Source organism: Chlamydotis macqueenii, chromosome 20 (genome assembly GCF_036417535.1).
Source record: "Chlamydotis macqueenii isolate bChlMac1 chromosome 20, bChlMac1.mat, whole genome shotgun sequence".
NCBI classification, from domain to species: Eukaryota; Metazoa; Chordata; class Aves; order Otidiformes; family Otididae; genus Chlamydotis; species Chlamydotis macqueenii.
Window position 1 is genome coordinate 10,942,545 of NC_141575.1, and position 22,105 is coordinate 10,964,649.

General features: G+C 47.5%; 1 protein-coding gene across 3 annotated transcripts in view; it reads right to left on the reverse strand.

The window, feature by feature from the left end:
• PNPLA7 (patatin like domain 7, lysophospholipase) overlaps positions 1 to 22,105 on the reverse strand; it is a 127,383-nt gene that overhangs the window by 12,812 nt on the left and 92,466 nt on the right. For all 3 annotated transcript variants that reach the window (XM_086763494.1, XM_086763496.1, XM_086763497.1), the window contains 6 exons: positions 19,866 to 20,022; positions 12,266 to 12,382; positions 7,953 to 8,022; positions 5,799 to 5,915; positions 3,688 to 3,836; positions 2,550 to 2,702 (listed from right to left, as the gene is read on the reverse strand). In XM_086763494.1, the coding sequence (XP_086619620.1) occupies positions 2,550 to 2,702; positions 3,688 to 3,836; positions 5,799 to 5,915; positions 7,953 to 8,022; positions 12,266 to 12,382; positions 19,866 to 20,022 (763 nt within the window). The remainder of the gene's footprint in view (positions 1 to 2,549; positions 2,703 to 3,687; positions 3,837 to 5,798; positions 5,916 to 7,952; positions 8,023 to 12,265; positions 12,383 to 19,865; positions 20,023 to 22,105) is intronic.

Here is a 22,105-nt window from a genome sequence, read left to right on the forward strand (position 1 = left end):
TCTGCCCACAGCCAGGACATACGTTCGCTACCTTCCAGCCTCAGCCACACAAGCTCTTCAGCCTAAGAATTAGGGGAACGATCAAGCAAGCAAGGGGCTATTTGAAGCCCAAATGCTACCCTGACCTTTGACCCCAGCCTATGCAATGAAAAGTGCCGCCGGACACAACGATTTTTACAGCAGTGGCCTCAAGCAGGCTGCTCACAGAATAATGTCATATAAGGATGGCAATTTTCTAGCAGAGAAAAGGTACTGCAGGGCACCCGGTTCCAAAATCTCTTGCAAGAAGTTAAGCCAGACAGGACTGAACAGGCAAGTGGCCATTCACTGCAGCAGGGACACCACCAAACCCACAAACTCCATGTCCCTCTGATTGAAAGTAATTTGCACTTGGAATAACAACATGGCACTGTGTCATTAGCACGGAAACAACTGGAAAAAATAAACCGATTGCCCCAAGTTTTACTCTTCTTCTCATGAGACAGCAGAAATGGTGTTGAAAAATCGAACTGAGAGGACAGAGTAACCGGTGTCAGAAGCCCTGGATCCCATTTCCAGCTCTCGCGCTGGCAGCACGCACTAAACCTCAGGCTTGCGTGGCAACTCCGCGTGCCGGAACCAGCCTGGGCTGAGCTGGTATTGTCTCTCCTCTGGTTTTTGGACCCGGGTTCAAGGCACGAGAGGCACTCAGGGTGGAATTCACCTCTCAGACCTATCATAGCTCCTCGGCCCCAAGATGGATGTGATTACTGAGGAAGAAAAGGGACTGACAAACCTTCACCTGGCTGAGTCAGATTGATCCAAAATAGCCGTGAGAACCTGAGCTTCAGTAAATGGCACGCAGCCAGCATCGCTCTAGGCTGATACAGAAGAGGGGCTTTGACAAGGAGAGGGGATTTCTGTTCTTCTGACCATGCTGAATAGTTATGCAGTGCCCATTTCTGTTTTCTGTAAAATGCAGGTACACAGCTGAAATAAAAAACCCCGCTACTTCACAGCCTGTAACGCTAACAGAACACCTAGATCGCCCCTTATTTAAGGTCAGCGCAGTCTAAAGCTTCCCAGTGGATAAAAGGTATTTAGCTACACTGCCGGGGATGAAAATGCAGGAGGGTGCTGCCCCTCCACACCTGCAGCGTCTCCTGCCAAGAGCTTGCTCACAGCGAGCGACATCTCTGAGAAACTGCGCTTTTCTCAAGTTTTATTCCACTGAGAAAAATTTGCCTGGCGTCCTTAAATCTCTTTAACAACAGCAAATGAGACAGAGACAGAACAAGGATTTGACAGCTTACTATCAGTTACTGTGATAAACCACCAGCCCCGCTCGTCAAGGTTTTCAGCGTGGCCAGGGCGCTCCATCTAGTGAAGAATAGTATTAACCGGCAAAGTCTCAGATCCACCCTTGGCAGACAGCACTCTTTCCCTAGGAGCCATGAGACACCAAATATCCTTAAGAAAACATTTATACTGGGGAAATCAGCTGGTGTTTTGAGTAGCTTCTCTTTGGTCCTAAGGACTCCCTCAAACGCCAGTCTGCAGGGCTTAACGGTATTACTGGTTCTGTTTTGTATTTTTTAGACAGTATTGGAAAAATCAACCTGCAGCCTAATGAGCATTGTAGGTCCTCAGTACATCTATAAAGGAGAACAACTTAAAGAAAAATCAGTGAGGTTTTTTTTTTCCCAGCCTAGGAGAAGAGCAAAGCTGTGCAGAAACACCGGAGGATGGAAGATGCTTGCAAGGCTGACGCAGGCAAAGAATGGGAAGAGACAGAAAAATAACTTCCTTGACAGGAGACAATGAGTCAAAATGGCTGTCATTACTTCAACCTGGGCAGAAACATTTTTGTTGTGAATGCTGAATTATGTCACTAAGACAACTCAACTGCACATCCAGAGTCAGTTCTTCCCGTGCTGGTTTCTGATACGTAAACAAAGAAAACTAAATCCCAGAGACACGTAACCTGGGACTACCCTTGTGTAACCTGGGACTACCCTTTTACAATGTCCTTCCACTGACATTGGGGCCATTTTCCTGCTACTCTATCAGGCACAGAGGAATTGTGGATGATATGTTCTATTAATAGAAGTGTTGAAACATCAACTGAGACAGATATTGTAACATGCTGCCCTCCATTTCAGTCATTCACGGCCTCCCCTACAGATTTCTTCAAATCTTTCACATGACAACAAGCTACACAATGAAGGGAGAGAACTGACACCATCTGACGAACCCCAACTGCCCAAAGCAGCTCAGACACACCAAGAGTTTTCACCAAGCAGCTGAGCAAGAATTGTCATGAAATAGAGCGAGGCAACTGGCCCGTTCACAGGTCATTATATAATCAAGCTTCCTAACTCCATTTCTGCTATTAATCCAGCCTCACAGCCATGACAGCATTCCACAGAATTGTTTAGCATCAATTATTCCCTCTGTACCAACTGACTTCTCTTTCTCTCCAACAGCTCAGGCGCTGATTAGCACCACAAACCAGCAGATTTCTGCGGAACGGCAATAGGGGGGAACTGCCTTCCCCAGGACACACTTACACAGATTTCGTCGAACTTCCCGAAGTCCAGGGTACCGTATCGGTCAATCGGCGGCCGGATATACTCGCAGTAATCGCTGTTCTTCACCATCTCCAGCTGCCGCACACAGCACACGTATGCAAGCCGTGTCTGGATCTCCGCCATGTTCAGCACCTGCCAAGCAGGCCAGGCACACCAATCAGGATTAATTCAGAAATATCATTTCAGAACATGGTCTGGATTCATAATGGAGAAAAAGCAAGTTATCTATCTTTTTTTTTTTTCCAAGAGCGCACAGAAGCCTGCTGAACCCTTCACACACCAGCACATCCATCTGTTTCCCAGGCAGCGTGGACAGGTAGCCAGCAAGTCTCCATAACCAGCAGCAGAAAGGGGACTGCCCTCAAACATAGCTCTGCAGTTCAAGGTTCAACGGAGTCTTTCATAGCAGGACACAGCGATACCTTAAGAGAGAGATCCGTGCTGAGGTGAAAGCGGCACAGCGTCCTTCATGGCAGAAATCAGCGATGGTCTCCACAGTACCAGGGCAGAGATTTCACAGAATGGTGGAGGCTGACAGGGAGCTCTCAAGATTGAGCTAGAGCAGGTTGTCCAGGACCATGTCCGGCTGAGTTTTGAATAACTCCACTCTGCAATCTCTCTGGCTGGCCAGTGTTTCACCACGCCCAGTAAAAAAAAGTGTTTTCTGGCATTCAGAAAGAACCCCATGTTTTCATGTGTGCCTACTGCCACTTGAGCAGTGGCAATATTTCACTGGACACTACTGAGAAGAGGCGGGATATTCCATTTTCCTCGCACCAAACACGCCCACCGTGCTGGGAACAGCACGGTCAACTCTGCCAAAGCACAGCAGGGCACTCCACTGCTGCACCAACGCCAAAAAGCCACTTCTCAAGAAGACCAGACCTTTCCAGGGCAGGGAGTTATCACAGAGGAAAACGTCAGGTTACAGAGCAGTACTCTCTCCCACGCCACTGCCTTTCCCGTGGTATCAGGGCACTGCCCAGCTTTCTTTGTCCATAAGAGCTCAAACCCAAGAAACAAGACGGTCTGTCACCAGGCTTGCTCCTGAACGAACAAGGGGAAGTTTCCAGCTCTGTACATAAAACCAGATGCATTTTAACACAGTCTGCAATACCTTGACTTTCTCAGCCAGCGGATTCCACCTCTTCCAGAGCAGCCACCAACCAGACAAGCAGTCGCCGTAGTTGGTGAGGTCGGTCTCGTCCCGGCTCCCCACATCGATTGCGATTACCACCTTCGCGCCCATGGACCTCGCAACATCAGCTAATGGGAAAGAAGGTCGTATTAGTACCGCTAATCCTGGTGCTGCTCAGCCAAAGCTTACGTACATCCTGCTAGGGAGCACATAACCCGCCGTCACACCTACCACGAGCGTCTCTGAACAGTCTCAGATACAAACATTTGCAGAAACTCTGTCGAGAGACCATTTATCTGAGGAGGCTTGTACTCCACCTGCTCCATTTTCAGGGAGAGACGCCAGCGTACTGCCCGCTCCGCACCAACCGAGCCCCTGCAGAGCCTCAGGGTGAGCTGCCGTTGCAGAACTGCCGGTGAAGGCCACTGACAGGGTAAGTTTTACCCCGGATTGGCAGGATGAGCTGACTCTCTGAGGCCGTGCTGTCACCAGAACCCACGTGAAGGCAGCAGTGAAAGCATATGGTGGGGAGTTGGGGAGAGGAGGTGGGACACAGCTCGAGTCCACAGGTACACCACGTTGGGTGTAATGGGAAAGAGCACATTAAACCCACATTAATTCTGCCTCTCATGAGAACAAAGGATCTGGGGACCTGCAGAGAGAAGAAGTGGCAGCAACCTTGAAGAGGAGAGTCAGCCGGGGCCAGCCCTGCCGACAGCAGTAATAAAGGAACGGAGCAGCACAGGAAACAGACAGCACGGAGAGGCTGGGAGGATTTCAGGCTACGAAAAGCCTTGGGATCCAAGAGAAATATTCGTATTTGGAAGTGAGAGAGAGAAATGAGGCAACACTTCCTACTTCAAGGTCAATAAAAGGACTAGCTGCAGCCTTTGGATACGGACGAGGATTTAGGGAAGCGCCAAGGGAGGGAAGAGAAGGACGTGTACCTCACAGCACAAATTTATATTTCTTCCACACCCCCAGAGTCCAAGATAGTTGCAGTTTCCAGAATAGTTATGCGTAGGAAAACCACAGCTCTGAAAAGCCAATTCAGATGCTTAATTTAGACACTCATTTAAATCAGATCTGTTCTGTAACTTGGATTTATATTCCTGGGCTGGTTCAGGCTGTTGTATCTCTCCCACCCAGAGTCATCTGCAGCTGTGCTCTCTGCCCTCTCAGTACATGCAGGTGGGAAAGGTGCTTGGTTTGCAATTCATGATTTTGCTCACAGACACAAACAGAGGATGTCAGGCGCAGGTTTTGGTGGTCTAGGTTGTGCTGTTTCCACCTCTGGTTTTTAGGCAAATACAGCCCTGATAGAAAAATATCATCTGGGTTTGTTCGGAACACGTAAATGATTTAGGTTGCTCAGATGCAGAGTCTCCAGCTTAAATTCCTTCCTCTTTATGTGCACACAACTACAGTCACAAACGGCAGTGACACCACGTCTCTCTCCTCTGTCTCGGCCACGCTCCTGAGCCTCCCGCCTTCCAGTGCTTCCTGACTCTGACGACAACCTGACACAAACCACATCCCAAACACGCAGGTGAGTCCACATGCCTTGGGCCCTGCCCTCAGAACCCCCAAACTCCACGTGATTCCACTGCTGCCGCGGGCTAGCGGTGAACTGAGACACTGACGCCCGTCAGCTGAACCCTTCAGGCTCCGGGGGACACCCCTCTGAACAAGGGAGAGTTAACACTGTTGCGTTCTCAGAATTATTTCTTATTCCACTGATAACTTTTCAAACAGAAACTCAGAGATAGACTGTATGTCTGCAGTTTAATTTCTGCTCTCTTGTTTCAGTGAGCATTAAAATAAATTCAGAATTAGCTCAGAATTGTATGTTCAGAATATGTCTATTGGGAAATCCTTCATAACAAAAAATAGTCTTAATAAAGCAACGATAAAGTAAACACCTAGGAAACTGAGAACAATGACTCCTGGTCACCATCAGGCGATTAAAGGTGTCTACAGTATTTACTTTTTTGGGGAGGAAAAAAAAAAAAAAAAAAAGAGGATAAAGTTTTGCAGATTGTTTGACAGGCTGTGTTCTCAGTAACTTCTCAGCTGATCCTTGCACCCACCTGGCAGATTGTTGATATAACCGCCGTCCATCAAGAGATGCCCATCCTTCGGGTCGCAGAGAGGAGGCATGTACCCGGAGAGGGACATGCTGGCACGGACGTACCTCCAGAGAGAGCCTGCGGGAGCGAAAGGGGAGGAACAGCCCCGGCATTAATCCCTGCCGCAGAGCTGGGCTAGGCTTTTGCACTCATTAAAATAATTGGGAGGCAGAGGCTCTCCTGAGAATACTGTTCAAAAGTTATTAAAGCAGTTTATTATTTTCTAGACCGTCTAACTGGCTACGGAAAAGAAAAAAAACAACAACAAAAAAAAAGGGCTATTCAGACACAGAACCAGGCAAAGGCCTTAGAAACTGGAGTTTTAAGCCCATGCCTCACATTTACTGCCTGCACGGACATGGCAGCATGTGCCCGACTGCGGGACCATCTTTAGCACTCTGCGGAGCTGACACCAGTAAGGAGAGGGAGCGGCTCCTCCGGGGACACCGGGACAGACTGAATGAGCAGACTGCAGTGCAGCCAAAGCCATTACGCTCCACAGAGATCCATAAAACCCAGGCGTTTAGCAGGAGCTGAACAGGAAAAATGTATGCTGTGGAAGGCCCAGGATTCTGTTTTCCCTGCTCGGCAATAAGCAAACATTTTCCCTGGTAAAACCAGTGCAAGCGCACGGTGGCCACCGTATCTCTTCTTAGGACACTTCTGTTCATAGTGCTGTAAGAAAAAGGCGATAATCTTTTAAGCTGTTAGAAACAGAAAGTTTTATCAGGTAGAGATTGATTGGATCTGTTTCCTGTGAAATATTCTGCTTAAAGGCTTTTATCTACTGATTTCTCTCTTCACATTTGCGCTGGGTGGATTGGGAAGACACTGCATTTCCAAAGAGGCCAGGAGCCCCGTCTGAGAAGCGAATCTTTAAAACATCCCAAATAAATAGGACTTGCAATATTAGCTCACTTCTCAGTAATTAACTACGTGGTTCTTCAAACAGCAACTCTTTCCAGTAACTGGAAATTGATTTTTTTCCTTTCTTTTTTTGTTTCTAATTATAACCAAAGCACTCCTGCTGTTCAGCACACGTCAGCACTGGCAGATTTGGGGTTTATTAGGAACAGTTTTAGTTGAGTTGGAACTTCCACCCAAAACAAATGCTGACTTCTTGTGTTACACCCCACAGATGAAACCAAGACGGGCAATTGTAGCAGCTGGGAACTTCCTCCCTCTCCTTTCAGTGAATTCTGGAAATGATGATAACCCCTCTCCAGCTGACTTCTGTGCTTACATTAAACACCCGCAGGACAAGCAGCCAGATGAAGTGAGTTTCCTGACCTAAGCTGGCTTAACCAGCTGCAGAACAGGAATATAAAACCTCTAAGAAGGCTGAATCCTTTTTCTGCTTGTTTTAGCTCCCTTGGTTGTCCTGGGTCACCAAAGCACCGGTGTCAGTGTGATTTAGAGATTCTGTAACCCACGCCCTGCCAGCGGGGATGGAACATCTCACCTGGGCCAGCTCAGAAGACAAAGCATCAGAGACGCGGCAGCAAAGGCTGCAGCTACCCAGGGAAATATCTGGGGCACCTGGCAGGCTTGTCCTGCCTTCACTGAGGCCTGACTCACCACACTGTCACCCCAAAGAGACAAAAGCAAGCATCCCACCAGGCTGCCGCCACAGCCCGACAGCAAAGCAGGCAGCTCAGGCCCTTCTCTGCTCAGTCACAGCACATCACGGTTTTCCACCAGAGAAACACAAAGGACTGGGCACAAACGAGAACCGAACACAGCCTCTGCCCCTTAAGGAGTCTCTTTATTCGGAAAATGGGTTCATTTCTGAGGAATTTGAATCTTAAAATGTTTTGGTTGCATTAGTTCTGATTTATGGCTAAAACATCTGCACTTCATGGGATGTTTTAAGGAAACAGAATGGTGTCAACGGACCCATTTTCTCTCTAAGCAGTGAATACAGCATCTCATTGGAGCTCCGTCCCTTGTTATCCATGTACAAACACAGGCTGGTGCTCACCAAGTAACAGAAATGGGAGAAATAAAAGGAAAGACAAATTTAAAGGTAAGGAAAAGTCCAGGAACAAGGGCTGACATGAAGTCTCACATTATTGTTTAAGACCGGCTGCCGGAGAAGGCTGCCCGCACACTCACCGTCCGTGTGGACCCTCATTGCTGAGGCAGTGATGTCGGTTGTGATGGTGAAGTAAGGAATCCACAGATCCTGCAACAGAGCAAGTCTCAATTTTACTAAACCTGTAACCTTGCACTTAACCTAAAACCTTTGCCTAACCCAAACCAAAGCAACAACCACTGTATCTTAACAGAGCTGTAGACATGAACGCCTGCATGGACGGAGGAAACACCATCAGCTCCGTGTTTGAGTTCACAAATTTGTTTCTTATGTGACGACTGCATGCAGAAACAAGGCAGACAAAAATCCTTATTTCCTTTTTTAATAGCAAAAAGTACTTGTTCCAGAAGACTGTCCAGCATACAGAGCAGCCAGAAACCACATCACTCCAACCAGGAGTTCACCTGCTTGCTGACACTTGCTGAGACCTTTGATCTTACCAGGTTCCTGCGTTTCACCACTCAAGGTGGTGTTCACCCGCTGCACAGAGCAAGTCTTCCACAGCTGTACTCACCATGGAGGAGCATGCAAGTACGCACTTCCCCCAACCCCAACCTAAGACTGCAGCAGCAGCACCTTCCCCGCCTCAGTTCCTGAGACACCACAGCCCAAGACAAAAAGGAAAGAATGAGTCACGGCCTCTAGGCTAAATGATGCTCCATTTGTACCTCGTGGTGATGAACCTAGGAGTCATTTCAGCAGGAGACGCAAAGCAAGGCTGCTGAGACCCAAAGCTGCCTTGAGTCAAAGAGGACAACACAGAGCTTTGCAGCGTTACCTACAGGAACAAAGGCTAGAACAAGGCTGATCTTCAAGCAGACCCCAGAGGCTGCTCAAGATACTGCAGGGTAAGAGAGCAGTGAGCAGTGTGGTACCTAACCTACCTAATAAGCAGGATGATATACAAGAAGAATGGCCAAGCTAAGGCCTTGACAAGTTTATTCAACAGGGGCTAGACCAACTCAACAAGTCCTGCTCCCAGCAGGGGAAGTTCTTTCTCTTTTTTGGTTCCACCATGTCTCTACTCACATCCCACTAACTGGAAAAACTGAATGCGAAGGCGGCCTCCCAAATGTACTGGAGTTTGTTGGAGAGAGGATAGTTTTGGAAAGTCTCCACGGTGTCTAATGAAAGGGCTGCCTCAAAGGGGAAGGAGGAGGATTTGTCTGAATGGAACTCATGCCCAGAGAACAACAGCTGATAGTTCTGTGTCAATCAGCAGAGCTGAATCGGGACTGAAAAGGCAAACCTGCTCTCCCATCCAACCAGCCTCTCTGTTCACAGGACAAGGTGTCCGGCTCTTCTCCAGCGTAGCTTTGATGTGCCTTAAACTCACGTCAGAGAAGGGTTTGGACTCCAGCTGTCAGTATGAGCTGAGCAGCACTCCCTCTCTGGCCAGTCAGTACTTCTGGTGTAAGTTTCTGTGCTGTTCAATACGAAATTCTGAACTGCCAAGGAGAAGGGTTTTTTTCCGAGCAAGTTTAATCTTTTCAGCAGCTCTGCGAAGATGGTGGAATCGAGGAGGACTAACAGATGCTGCGCAAGTATTACAACCCATCTGCTATAAATGCCGTCGGAGGGCGGATGAATAAAGTGTGACTACAGGAGTATCAGGGGTGCCTCTCCGCGCTAAAGATATTCTGATGATTGCAGATCTCGGTGCATCAACCGTATTTTAAGCAAAACCAGGGGAACGGGGAAAGAACTCTATCTGATGCTTCCTTTCATATTCATGCAAACACACGCACGAGGGAAACTAAACCAAGTCCTGTCATGCAGTAATAAAGACTGCATTTCTCAGCTACCCTTTCATTTATTTGCAGACAGAGCATTATTTGAGTCTGAAACAGGGCTTGATAGGACTCATCTCTGACTCCTCACACCCGAACCTTCAGCTGAGATGACTTCCAAGAGCATTTTGTGCTTCTGGCACGGGGGATAAAAATTCCAGAGCCTGGTGCTCTCCCAGAAGGATGGATAATGTCAGAGGAGCAATAACTGCGTTTCTTGAGAAACATCGTTCAAGCGCCCTGCCCTGGATTCCTGCGTGCTCTCCTGGAAGAACTTGCACAGGCTGACTTCTTCCCATGGAGCGCCTTTGGCTGACATCCGTAGCAGGAATCACAGGGGCTGCTGGTAACCAGGGCTCCCCCACAAACAGCACTGCTGGGAACCAGGAGACACCTACGTTACAAGGGCTGTTAGAGAGCAAATCTAAGAGAAGATGGAAACTCCTTTTCAACGTCAGATGTAACAGTTCAACTCAAGTGCTTCCGCTCCCCGGCTCTGACGCAGAAGAGGGACGAGGGCACACGTGGAAAGTGCAGAGTGCCCCCTCACAGCTGTGGGGAGCAGAAAGGAGGGTCTGGCCCAGTGCTTTCTAATTTTAAGCTTTTACAGAGACACAAAGGCCAGTACCACCCCAGCCCTGCGGGGAGGAAGTTCTCAGGTTCTGCTACAATCATGGTGGATCCTCCCGGGAAGGAGCAGTTGTGGCCAAGCGTCCAAACACAACCTGTGCGTGTAAGGCTGTGATTAACTCTCGTTAATACGTATTGCCAGTTGGAAATCACTGTGACCCACCCCCCTCCAAAACCACTCCAACAACTGAGAAGAGACGAGCATTTGTAGCTTGGATGCTTTGAAATAATGCTTTAAGAAAATAATGGTTCAAGGCTTAATCTTCTTAGTCCAGCTTCTGCTACTTCGTAAGTTACCCTCCACACTTAGGCCGCTTTCAATTACATCTGCCTGGTGACACGACTGGTTAACCTGCGCTGATAACATGAATTGCGATGCAAGGGTACCCGCCTCCTTCCTTGCAGAGCTACACACCGCTTCTCCTTACTTAGCTGACGGAAGGCTTCCCACCTGAGGACGTCCTCAGGCACAGACCGAAGGGTTTAGCTTGTGACACTCAGCGCACGCACACAAAGATGATGCCGTTGCATGCCTCAGAACTGGACTTCTCTTGGACAAAAACTTTTCTGCGACTGCAAAGTCAGAACAGATCACGCAATTGCGGCTGTTAAGAATCGTAAGGAAGGAACCTACTGCATCTCAAAGGGAAGTTGCCTATTGAAATAAAAAGCAGTGAGAGTAGGTGAGGGGAAGCAGGGGCCACCTAAGCTCAGAGAAGTTTTTCTCCCATTTTGCCCCTCACTCCTTCTCAAAGCTCTGCTCAGCACTGCCGTGCGCCATGCACGGTTCATCCCGGGTTAACAAGAGAAGTCCGTGCTTAGCACCGCCGAGGAGGTCTCGGTGCTCCGCACAGGGCAGCTCCTCGGCTACGCCAAAGCAAGCAGAGGGGAGCTGGTTCAGCCGCTGGACAATCCGGTGCTTTCCTGTAAGACACTGCTGAACCAAAGGTAGGAGCTGCAGTGCTTCAGGAAGGGATACGCGTGATCAAAGAACAGAGAGTTTGGCTGTTGCTGCTCAAACAACGAAAGAAAAATAATTCTGGTCTCAGAAGGATTTATCACTCTAAAACCTGTTTGTTCCCAGCACCATCCGCTCTGCACAGCAAAATATTATTTTAAGCCATGTGATGATTAATTACTTACCTTCATACCTGCATTTAAGTGGGGAATGTCTTAGATTATTTTAACAAATGCATTGAAAGTATATATAGTGTTAATTTGCTACATAATCTTTCATCACAAGGATTCCAAACGTAGGATTAATTTGGTTTAAAACCGCAAACAAGGTAAGACTGCAAGACTACCCAAACACCCTCTAAGCCTGGCGATCTAGAAAGGCAACCATTGATAACGTGCTTTATAAACTGCTGCTGCTGAGAGACCAAGGGTAGGTGGGATCCGAGGGCGGCTGTCAGCTCAGGTGGGCCATACAACATCCAGCAATTACCAAAGGTCACCGCATGCAAACCAGGAAACGATACGCTCCGACGTTACCGCAGCTTTCGATAGGCTGTTCATAAAACTTCACTCTAGCTTCAAAAATAAAATTTAAAACAGCCAAACCCTCTGCTACCCTCTGCAAGGCCTTCTGGTATGCCCTAAAGGTGTCTTAGACCTGATTTGCAGAAAAAGAATGGTAAAATAGTCTCAGGAATTTTACTTCAGTGACACAATTTTAACTTCTGCTCTCAAACATCGGGATCCCTTTGTCAAACAGGACAGAAGCAGCTACAAATAACCTACTCCTTGTGTTTTCTAAATCCCCCAAAATGAAAGACAGGCTCCTTCCTATATTCACGTAACATCACATTCACAGTTTCAACGTGTTTTCAGTCATCGCACAGCCCATATCTCATACCAGCATGGAAGAACAGCGACACCATTCCCTACACAGGGAGTGAACAAGCACCCACCTCTATCTGCTTATCTTTGAAGATGTTGTTGATGCTGTTGTTAAAAGCTGCTCCAGAAAACATAGAGGTTATTGGGTATGTCAAGTCTAGAATAGTCTTAAACACCGAGTTCATAACCTGAAAAGAAAAAGCATTTCAAAGGTAAATACATGCAAGAATCCATAATTAATGTATGCATTAAGGTGTGCAATTTGAGAGACATCGTATTGCAGTCTACAGCCAACACACTGGCAGCATTGCTACTGTAAGTACAGAAGTTGTGGAGAGACAGAAATACAACTACAAAAACTACAGCCAGTAACTCTGTGTATGGTGCCACACATTCAAAACAAAGGCTGCAAACTCAGCAGCCAGTTTGCAATAAGGCTACGGAAGAACGTACATCTGTGTTGCTTCCCTTCTACCCAGAAATGAAAACGTCCCTCTACAGCAGCGCACACGGGCACAGAGCGCACGTGAGCCGTACAGTTTAATTCTTGATTGGTTTTTTAGTAACAAAAGGATATTATTAGTTATCTCCCTCTCCATCCTCCCTTCCCCAGCACACGTGCAGTTCACCGGCACGGAACAGAAACCAGAACTCCGTAACACAGGAATCTGTATTTTTGTTCACCTCTTCTCATTTGTGGATCACACCTCATTTTCCTTCCAGTCTAAAATCCTCTACCTGCCTCGGTGTAAGCACTCAGGAAAACGTGTGTGTGATTCTCCGGGACAGCAACAAGGTTACAGCGGTCACACACACTCTGTCTCAGTGCCCGTTATTTTTCATTCCCCCAGAGCGCTGGGCTCTTCCCCTGCTGCCTGGCAGCCGGCATTTCGATGTTTCCATGGGCACGCCGCATCGGCAGATAACCCACCGCCTCGGGTCCCCAGAGCACTGCAGGACCCATTCTACTGCGTGACAGTGCTGGGCACTGTCAGACGTGGCTCCTCGAAAAACACGTGTACTGTAATTAAGCTTTCAGGGATTTCTTTTTTTAATCCCCCATTTCAAGTGCACCAGACCTGTGCACTAACCTACAAGGTAAAACGATGAAAACACCTGAACTATACGGCATTGTGGGCACTGTATTTGTCCCACAACCATGCTCTTGAACTCAAATCCTAATAAATTCTAACAAAACTCAATGCCTAATATATTAATCGTACTCAGTGAAAATGCAAGAGAAGACAAAACAACCCCAATTAACTCAATCGCAATGAAATATGGTTTAGCTGGATGAAATATTTACATTAGACGAAATTTCTTCTGTCCCTCCATGTTCTCTATAATTTAACAAACAAGCAAGCAGCCAAGGTGGCACTGTACTCTGGCAGAGCCCTGCAGCGGGAAGCTGCAGTTTGTTAAAGGGTCTGTGATATGGCAGATACCTATATTAGGTATCTGCCATACATGTCCAGTATTAAAAAAAGAAAAAAAGATCCTTAAAAACAAGTGTAGAAACAGGAAATGTCGGAAAGTGTAAAAGCCTTCACACAAAACCAATTAGGAACTTGTCACCTTCATCCTCATCCTCATCTTCAGTTCTGAGGGGTGAGGACAGTGTGCCAGCCTAACTACAGACATACTACAGCTTCAGAGTTAAATGGAATTAGTTTTGTACTTAAAATAGGGATTTGGTCTCTGGGATTACTTAGAATGATTAAATCACGGAAAGAGGCAGTTACAAAAAACGATACTGAAGAAAAATCTCTCCAACTCAGCACCAAACGTCGGGCTAGCCTTGCTGTGAATGATCTTTATAATGCTGAGCTCTACATTTTCCCTACAATTAATGCTCACAGTAATGTAGTACACGAACAAAATTCTTCTCATTAACAGTTATTTCTTAATTTTCTCATTCCTCCTAACTGGAAGATGCCCTTTCAGCAGACACTGATGGCCCACAGCCTCCATGAGCCAGGAGAACAGCTGCTCCTCCCTCAACTCCCGAGAAAATTCAGATAAAGATCATCCTTGGGAAGGCAGCCGGAGCCTTCTGAGCTCTCCTCCCCTTCACACTTTGCCAACACCGGCGTCTCCAAGAAGGACACAGCTTCCATTCCCGCAGCGCAGCGATGGGCAGCCCAGCCTTGAGGCATCTCTAACGGTTCTCTCGGGAGAGAGCAGGTATTTTACAATTCTTCATTAACTTCTCACGAACTTTCACCTCTACAGCTCTGCTGCAAGGTGAACCTTCTCATTAAAAAGACCTCCAATCCTAAAATTATTTTTAAAAGGCACTCTGTGGTACAAGGCAACTTCAGCAAGGAAGGGACAAGGTTCTTCTGCTCAGAGAGAACAGGAGCGAACACACACACTGGACAACACGAAACCTGAACTGTAATCTCTGGCTATTTCGTTCTTTGACGCAAAATGGCTGTAAACCAGTGACCAAAACCAGGATAATCCCAGAATTTTTCAATGTTTCTGAGTACTTAAAAAAAAAAAAAAAGTGCAAGGGAACGGGAAAACTTGTTGCAAGAACAAAAATGTAAAACAGTAGAACAGATGAAATATTTTTTAAACTACTAGAGACAGCATCCAGAATTTCTTTTAGTGCCTTTCAGTGTTCACATACAAAGCTTCAGTGGAAAAATCAAAGGAATTCACAAAGAAAAAGATGTTAAAGACAAAACAAAAGCACACCTCAGGTCAACACTTTCAGACAAACAGCGCTACAGGGACGTATTTATCCCGAAGGCAGGAACAACAGATCACGGAAGTTCAGATCTAAAGGTAAACGATTAAGAAGTTGAAGAAAATGAAAATTAATCCATTTAAGAAACCCTATCTCAGAGTCCGGTGAAGGAGAGAGGCGAGGTAAGTAACTGTGAGTTTAAAACCAGATTCAGGCGTTCTGATCCCGTAACATTAATGTGCCACCTGCGTGAGCATCAGCTGCCACGGTCGCCACAGGGCAGCAAGGGGATGGTGCAGCGCCCGCGCTGGGCATTTCAGAGCAATAGGCACGTTTGCAATTTGCGTGCAACCTTTTATCTGAATTTCAGTAAGGCCTGTTGTGACAGGCCTAGGGGTAACAGTTTTAAAATAGAGGGAGGTAGATTTAGATTGGACATTAGGAAAAAATTTTTACCCTGAGGGTGGTGGAGCACTGGCCCAGGTTGCCCAGAGAGGCGGTGGATGCCCCATCCCTGGAAACATTCCAGGCCAGGTTGGCCGGGGCTCTGAGCAACTTGATGTGGTTGGAGATGTCCCTGCTCCTGGCAGGGGGGTTGGGCTGGGTGGCCTTGAAAGGTCCCATCCAACCCAAACCCTTCTGTGATTGTGTGGTTCTATGATTTAGGGTTAATTTCAACACCCAAGTAATACAATTGAAATGGTAAATGTGAATCATCAGGACTTATCACATGATAATAGATTTTTCCTGTAGGTCTTGATAGAAATTTTTAGGATTTAACAAAAACACACCTTGTCCTTTTGTCTTTGTTGTTAGTCTCAAATACAGAAGTCCATCTGAAAGGCAACCAGAGGGAACACTTCAGCTGGCTTAGAAGGGAAAAGCAATCTGCCCCGTTCTAATTTTTGCCGGCAGAGAAGCCTAGTGAATCAAACCTTTCAAACTGGCTGATGAAGTTTTAAAGATGCAATTAAAAAGCACCAAACACAGCAGAGTGCCTTGGCAGGCCAGCGCTGTCCTCGAGCACCAGCAGGGTGGAGGACACCCATCACAGGTTCTCTGCCACTCATCAACCCAATTTAAGAGACAATATGTGCACACTCATTAATCTGTAACGAACCTCTTATTTATTTAGCATTCACTGCACCCTTTAAAGCTGCTTTAGCTCATAATACCTGAACCAGTGCTAAGTCACAGTAACCAAGACTCCCTTCACCTGGGGGACTGGGACCAGTTTATTTTGCTGATCTCTGGTGAGGTGTCTTTCCCATAATATCCTGCCCGCTCCTCATGCCCATCTCGTTTGGCATCGTTTGCCTGCTCAGCTCAGATTTTGTGTTTGCAGGGATCTGTCCTCGTAGCTGTTGTTAGACAGGAGGATCTGGCACACAAACGAAAACAGTGTAGGACACAAAGCGATTTACAAACACTGCACCTACTCACAATGCTCCCTCCGACGCCCACAGCGAAAGGGCCATCCGCGGTGCCCATCGCGTAAGGACCGGCTGCGGTCCCCATCGTGCGAACGCTGCACCCTTCCCCGCTAACCTTTCTGCTGAGCCCCACGGGGCCGTTGCGCGCTGCCACCAATCTTCTCCTCCGCGGTCCCAAGCCATCCTTCACCTGCACCAGGTCCCAGGAGGGCTATGGGTGTAGACATCACCCCCATACGGCAGAGAACAGCTTTTTTTTTTTCTCAAAACAGCAGATGTGAGGGATCAGGAAGAGTATCGGGATCCAGGCTGACAGCAACCTGACCTGACCCACACTGTGCCCGACGGTTCTCCCTCCCAGATGCCCTGCACCAGCACGGCTGCCCTGGCAGCAGGCAGCTCAGAGGAGCTGAGCTGGCCTGAAACTGGCATGGCAGAAAAAAAAAAAAAAAGGAAAGAAAAAAAGTGATGAATTTTTGGCCAGCTCGGCTCATTAAACCACGGTGTCTCGCAACGTGCGAATACCAGAGCAGCGTTAGGGAGAGGCCTCACGACTGTGACCTCAGAAACGCCCTCATTTATTTTAGCTGCCACGCAATCACAGCCAATGACTACAACATCCCCCCCAGCAATTCTTCATTCTCGTTGTGTGAAGAGTTTTAGCTACACAGTCCTATCACCATATTCCCTTCAACAGCAGAATATTCTGCAAACATGGCAGCTTTGGTTTGTTCGCTTTGCTGGCTAAACACAGGTACAGAAGACACAGAGACAATATACAGTAACCAGCCTGACTGGTAATGTTCATACCCCCCTGTACTTTGACAAAAGCGTAATTTACTTCTTTGCTGTTCTATTAAGTCCAGAAAACACACCCCATTAAAAACATCCCTTCTCCCAGCCCCGAGCATAAAACTAGAGATATGCCAATCTCTAAAAACACCAAACAGAGAAATAACTGCAGGACAAAACCAGCATTTATTTTTATGAATATAAAAATTAAAAAAAAAAAAAAAAATCGGAGTTACCTAATCAATCACAATGAAGACATTTCAAAAACCCCCACAGGCTAAAAAAAGCCAGGCTGCAAGGTTTTGCTCAGAGAGCACCGGGCAGCGACCTTCACCAGCAACGGCTCCCAGGCCGCAGAGCAGAATCAGCCGTCCCTGCAGCGGGCAGCGCTCAGGGCTGTTTGCACGCTGTTGGCTTAACGAGGGACGCTCCCCAGCGCGCCCCGCGCGCACAGCCGCCTCCTGCGCCGGCGGTGATGCCGCTCTTCAGGACAGCGGGAACCGTCCTGTACCTGTTAGACACCGGGAATTTGGGGCTTCTCTGCTGGGCTGTCACCTCTCTTGCACTCGGTCCCCGCGGGTGGATCTTCCACGAATCCCCAGACCTCCCTGCCACCACACAGAGCTGGCGCTCAGAGAAAGGAGCCGCTCTCCTTGTTCAGTCTACAGCTGTTGCAACACAATACAAGAGAAAATAACCCAGAACAGCCACTGCTAAAAAGATTTATCATCCCTCGAGCTACTCTGTGCATTAGCTGAGATCTGACCTCGGAGAGAGCATTTTCACGGCTTTCTCCAATTTACAATCCAACCATTTTGCTGGACTGTGCTGGTAACAGTGAAAAAGACTTCAAATAGAGTGGTCTGTTCTTTCTTCCTTCTCAAACCCTTGAACAATTTCTGTTTTGGATGTAGACCTGGCAAGCTTATCAGCACACTCATGAAAAACCTGATGTAAATCCCTTTGTCATTAATAAGAGGAAATGTTTGCTCTAACAGAGGTCTTTAACCTCTCCGTCAGCTACTTATTTGCCGATTTCGAGGTACCAACGCCTGAAACAGCCGGAGGCTGGGCCAAAACCTGCCTTTTCCTTTGTGAAACACTCCTTGAGCTTTGCAATTTGTGTTCAAAAGCTAATCAATAGATTACATTTCTTCATTTCACCTTTAACTATTTCTGGTAAAAGCAAGTGTGATTCCAGATTAGGCTGGTGAGCTCAAGAGCTGCAATGCTGGAAATGACGCCGGCTTCAACTGGTCCACAGCTCCGAGAAGCCCAGAAAACAGCACTTCCAGCTCTGCATCACCCCCTGTGCAGAAGAGATCTGACAAGTTAACAAACGAGAGGAGATAATCCTCTGGACACATGCACGGAGGAAAATTCCATCTCTCCAGCCCAAGCAACGGAGAGAGGGCAGCAAGCCACGGACTGCTGGAGGCTAGGAAATCATTGCACACGCTGCCCTGTAAGCATCTGCGAGTGACCAGTGTGGGAAATAAAGAGTGCAAGGTTAAACGGATGCCTGACACGTCTCAGCACAGTTGGTTTTATGTCCTTAATCCCCAGCCTCCTCCACCTTTGCGATTCCAGTGAACCGCTCTGTATCATAAACAGTTCCCAGCCAGGAACAGGCAGTTCTTAAATAAAAAGCACAAAATCCTCATTCTTCTAGCAAACAGTGACAGGGAGGTGAAACAGCACGACTCCCACGGTCTCTGCCCAGCAGAGAGCACAAACATGCTGGGGCCTCAGGATGTATTTAATGTCCCAGGCTTTCCAGCTGGCAAGGTAAGTGGTGTCTTACCAAGATACAGCAGAGTTCAGCTCAGAGCCACGGCAGCTTAGAGGATACCTGGGAAAGGTAAGCAGTGTACCCGTGCCAGCTACAGACTCCTATTCCCCTCTAAAACTCAAGATCTAAGCAGATCCACAGCTTAATCCCATTTAGAAAACTCCCGTGATGCTTCCCTTTCACTAAGAAAATGAATTGGTTTTCATATAATCGATACAAAGTCAGAATCACACAGTAACTAGCAAACTTCAGAAATAATGCTAATTACACTATTAGGCAGTTGGAACCAGGTGTAAACTGGAGCTACTACAATTCTCCCCCAACATCCCATCAATAAATCCACCCACTACTTAAAACAACCTTGCCAAACCTTGGGTTAACTACGAAAATATGGTTTTGTTTGTGTTAAACACTTAAAGTTCAAATTTTCTCCTGACCCAGAGTACCACCACCCTGGAGTTCTCAGGCTACACCACGAATTACACATTTTGTATTTAGTTTAGAGAAGGATTACCTCTGTCAATCAGTTCCACTGAAAAATGACAGCATGTGAGAACGAAAGAGAGAAAATTACACAAAAGAGAAACACATTTGTTGAGAGTTGGGAAGGAAATAGATTCTAGCACATGAAAACAGAAGATAAAACAAAGATAAACACAGGCTCACACACTCAAACAACATCACTCTACGTTTATAGAGTGATTAGAATTTGCTCAGAGCAAAGTCAAACACTTGACTCCTGCCTCCTCGGGCGTTCGCATCGCCTGCCGGCGTGACAGAGAGCAGCTTTCCCACTTCCCTCCCTCGCTGCCGCGCAGGGCCCTTTTCGTCACGCAGACACCGAAGTGCAGGTGGTGGCACTTTCCCTGGGCGGCTGCTTGCGCACCGCTGCCTGCTCAGGCTTGCGGTGAAGCTCTTGCACTCCATCCGAGGGGAAGTGCGACATCTCCAGCGCTTACCATGGCCCACTGCCTGGCTTTGATCCTCATCTGGTTGTAGCTGCGTTCTTCGGCGTACAAGGCACTCATAAAAGCACCAATGGACGTTCCTCCGATCATATCCACGGGGATGCCAGCTTCAATCAGCGCTCTGATAACTCCCACTTGGGAGCAGCCCCTGTGCCAAGAAAGGAAAAGAAAAAAGCCATTATGAGATAAACATTGAAAAGGCATAAAAACACAAATGCCACCTCCTAAGGGAACGAGCGTGCACTAGCTGAACGGCCGACCTCTTGCTAAACAAGCCTCAATGCCAGAAAAAGATGCCATGAATGCAGAAATCTTCAAACAGACTCCCTGAGGATCCCAGGAAGTGCAGACCACGCAGCCGGACTTCAGTACGAAAGTGATACATATCCCAGCGATACGAAAATAACAGCCAAGAACCAAGCCAGTGGACATGCGAGGGAAAAGTCAACATGGCTGTATGGGAGCAACGCACTTAGGGCTCTTCCAAAGCAGCCAAGAACAGTTGGAATTTAGAGACCTCTCCACAAGAGTCTTTTCTAGCGATTCTTCTAAGAAACCCAGTCAGCCCGGGACCACAAGATGGGTCACGGTATGGATTAACGATGAACGTGAAGATGGAAAACAAAGAGCAAGAAGCGACGCACTGATGAGAAGGCAGGAGCAGAGCAATGATGGAGTCAAGTGATAAACAACAGTGCTGATGGGGTAAGAGAGAAACAGAAGCAGAAAAGCCCCTACAGCAATGAGCTCTCAACTACCTCACTCACACAGAGAGATTTTGGAACCACTGCGGATATTCTCTGAAAAACACTAACCTAGCATTCAGTGGAAACTCAAAAGGCAAATCAAAGGAACCAGAACAAAACAGGAAACACAAGAACATACATTCAGGATGCACCAGCGTTTTTAAAACTGCAAGGAAGCTCAGACTTCTCACTTAAAAAAAACCAATAGCACTAGCGGAAAATGACAGAGAGAAGCACAAAAGATGACCAGAATATAGGGAGGACTTCACGTGAGAAGAAACTAGACTTGAATCTCTGACTGGCAAAGATCACAACTGATGGGAGACACACGGGGCCAGACAAATCGCCATGCAGAAGGTTTAACAGAAAGGGAAGAATTTACACACAGACGTGTGTGTAAATTACTCTCCCCCTGCAGCGCTGTGTCCAGCTCTGGAGCCCCCAACATCAGAAGGACGTGGAGCTGTTGGAGAGGGTCCAGAGGAGGCCACGCAGATGATGAGAGGGCTGGAGCAGCTCTGCTGTGAGGCCAGGCTGAGAGAGCTGGGGCTGTTCAGCCTGGAGAAGAGGAGGCTCCGGGGAGACCTGAGAGCGGCTCCCAGTGCCCAAAGGGGGCTGCAGGAAAGGTGGGGAGAGACTCTTCAGCAGGGCCTGGTGTGACAGGACGAGGGGTCATGGTTTTAAAACAGAGGGACGGAGATTCAGACTGGATAGAAGGAAGCATTTTTTCACACTGAGGGTGGTGGAGCACTGGCCCAGGTTACCCAGAGAGGTGGTGGATGCCCCATCCCTGGAAACATTCCAGGCCAGGTTGGCCGGGGCTCTGAGCAACCTGATCTGGTTGGAGATGTCCCTGCTCCTGGCAGGGGGGTTGGACTGGGTGGGCTTGAAAGGTCCCTTCCCACCCAAACCCTTCTGTAATTCTGTGATTCTATGTGTATGTAACCGAAATTGGGCAGTCCCCTGTCACCACATGCTGAAGAGCTCAAATCACAGACAGATTCAAATGTTGACTGGCTGAATCAAAAGAATGAGGCTGTCAGCGGCTACTAAACATTAAAAAAAAAAAAAAAAAAAATCAAGGTGCAACCATGCATTCAGAAGCTGTTAATTGCTGCAAATACTCGTTTCTGAAGCAACCACTACCGCCTGCCATCAGAAAATAGGTGGAACATTTGATCAGATCTTATAAACAGCGATTCCCTAATGGGAGAGGGATCCCTGTCTGTTCTAGAGAACCACCACAGAAGCAGAGAAATTAGCAGTGTCTTCTTATCTGTACAAAACTACGGCCTCTCGTTTCAAATCCTTTGTCCAATTAATATCAAGTCAGTCAATTAGTTCATTCTACCTGCATGGATGCTTTGCAGTCTAAGCCACACAGCTACAAGATCTCCCTTTTCCCATTTTCATCCCATTTTCCTGTTCCCCCCTGCCGCGCTCTATTTCCGTCCTCTTTCCCCTCGCTGTTTACATCCTATAAAT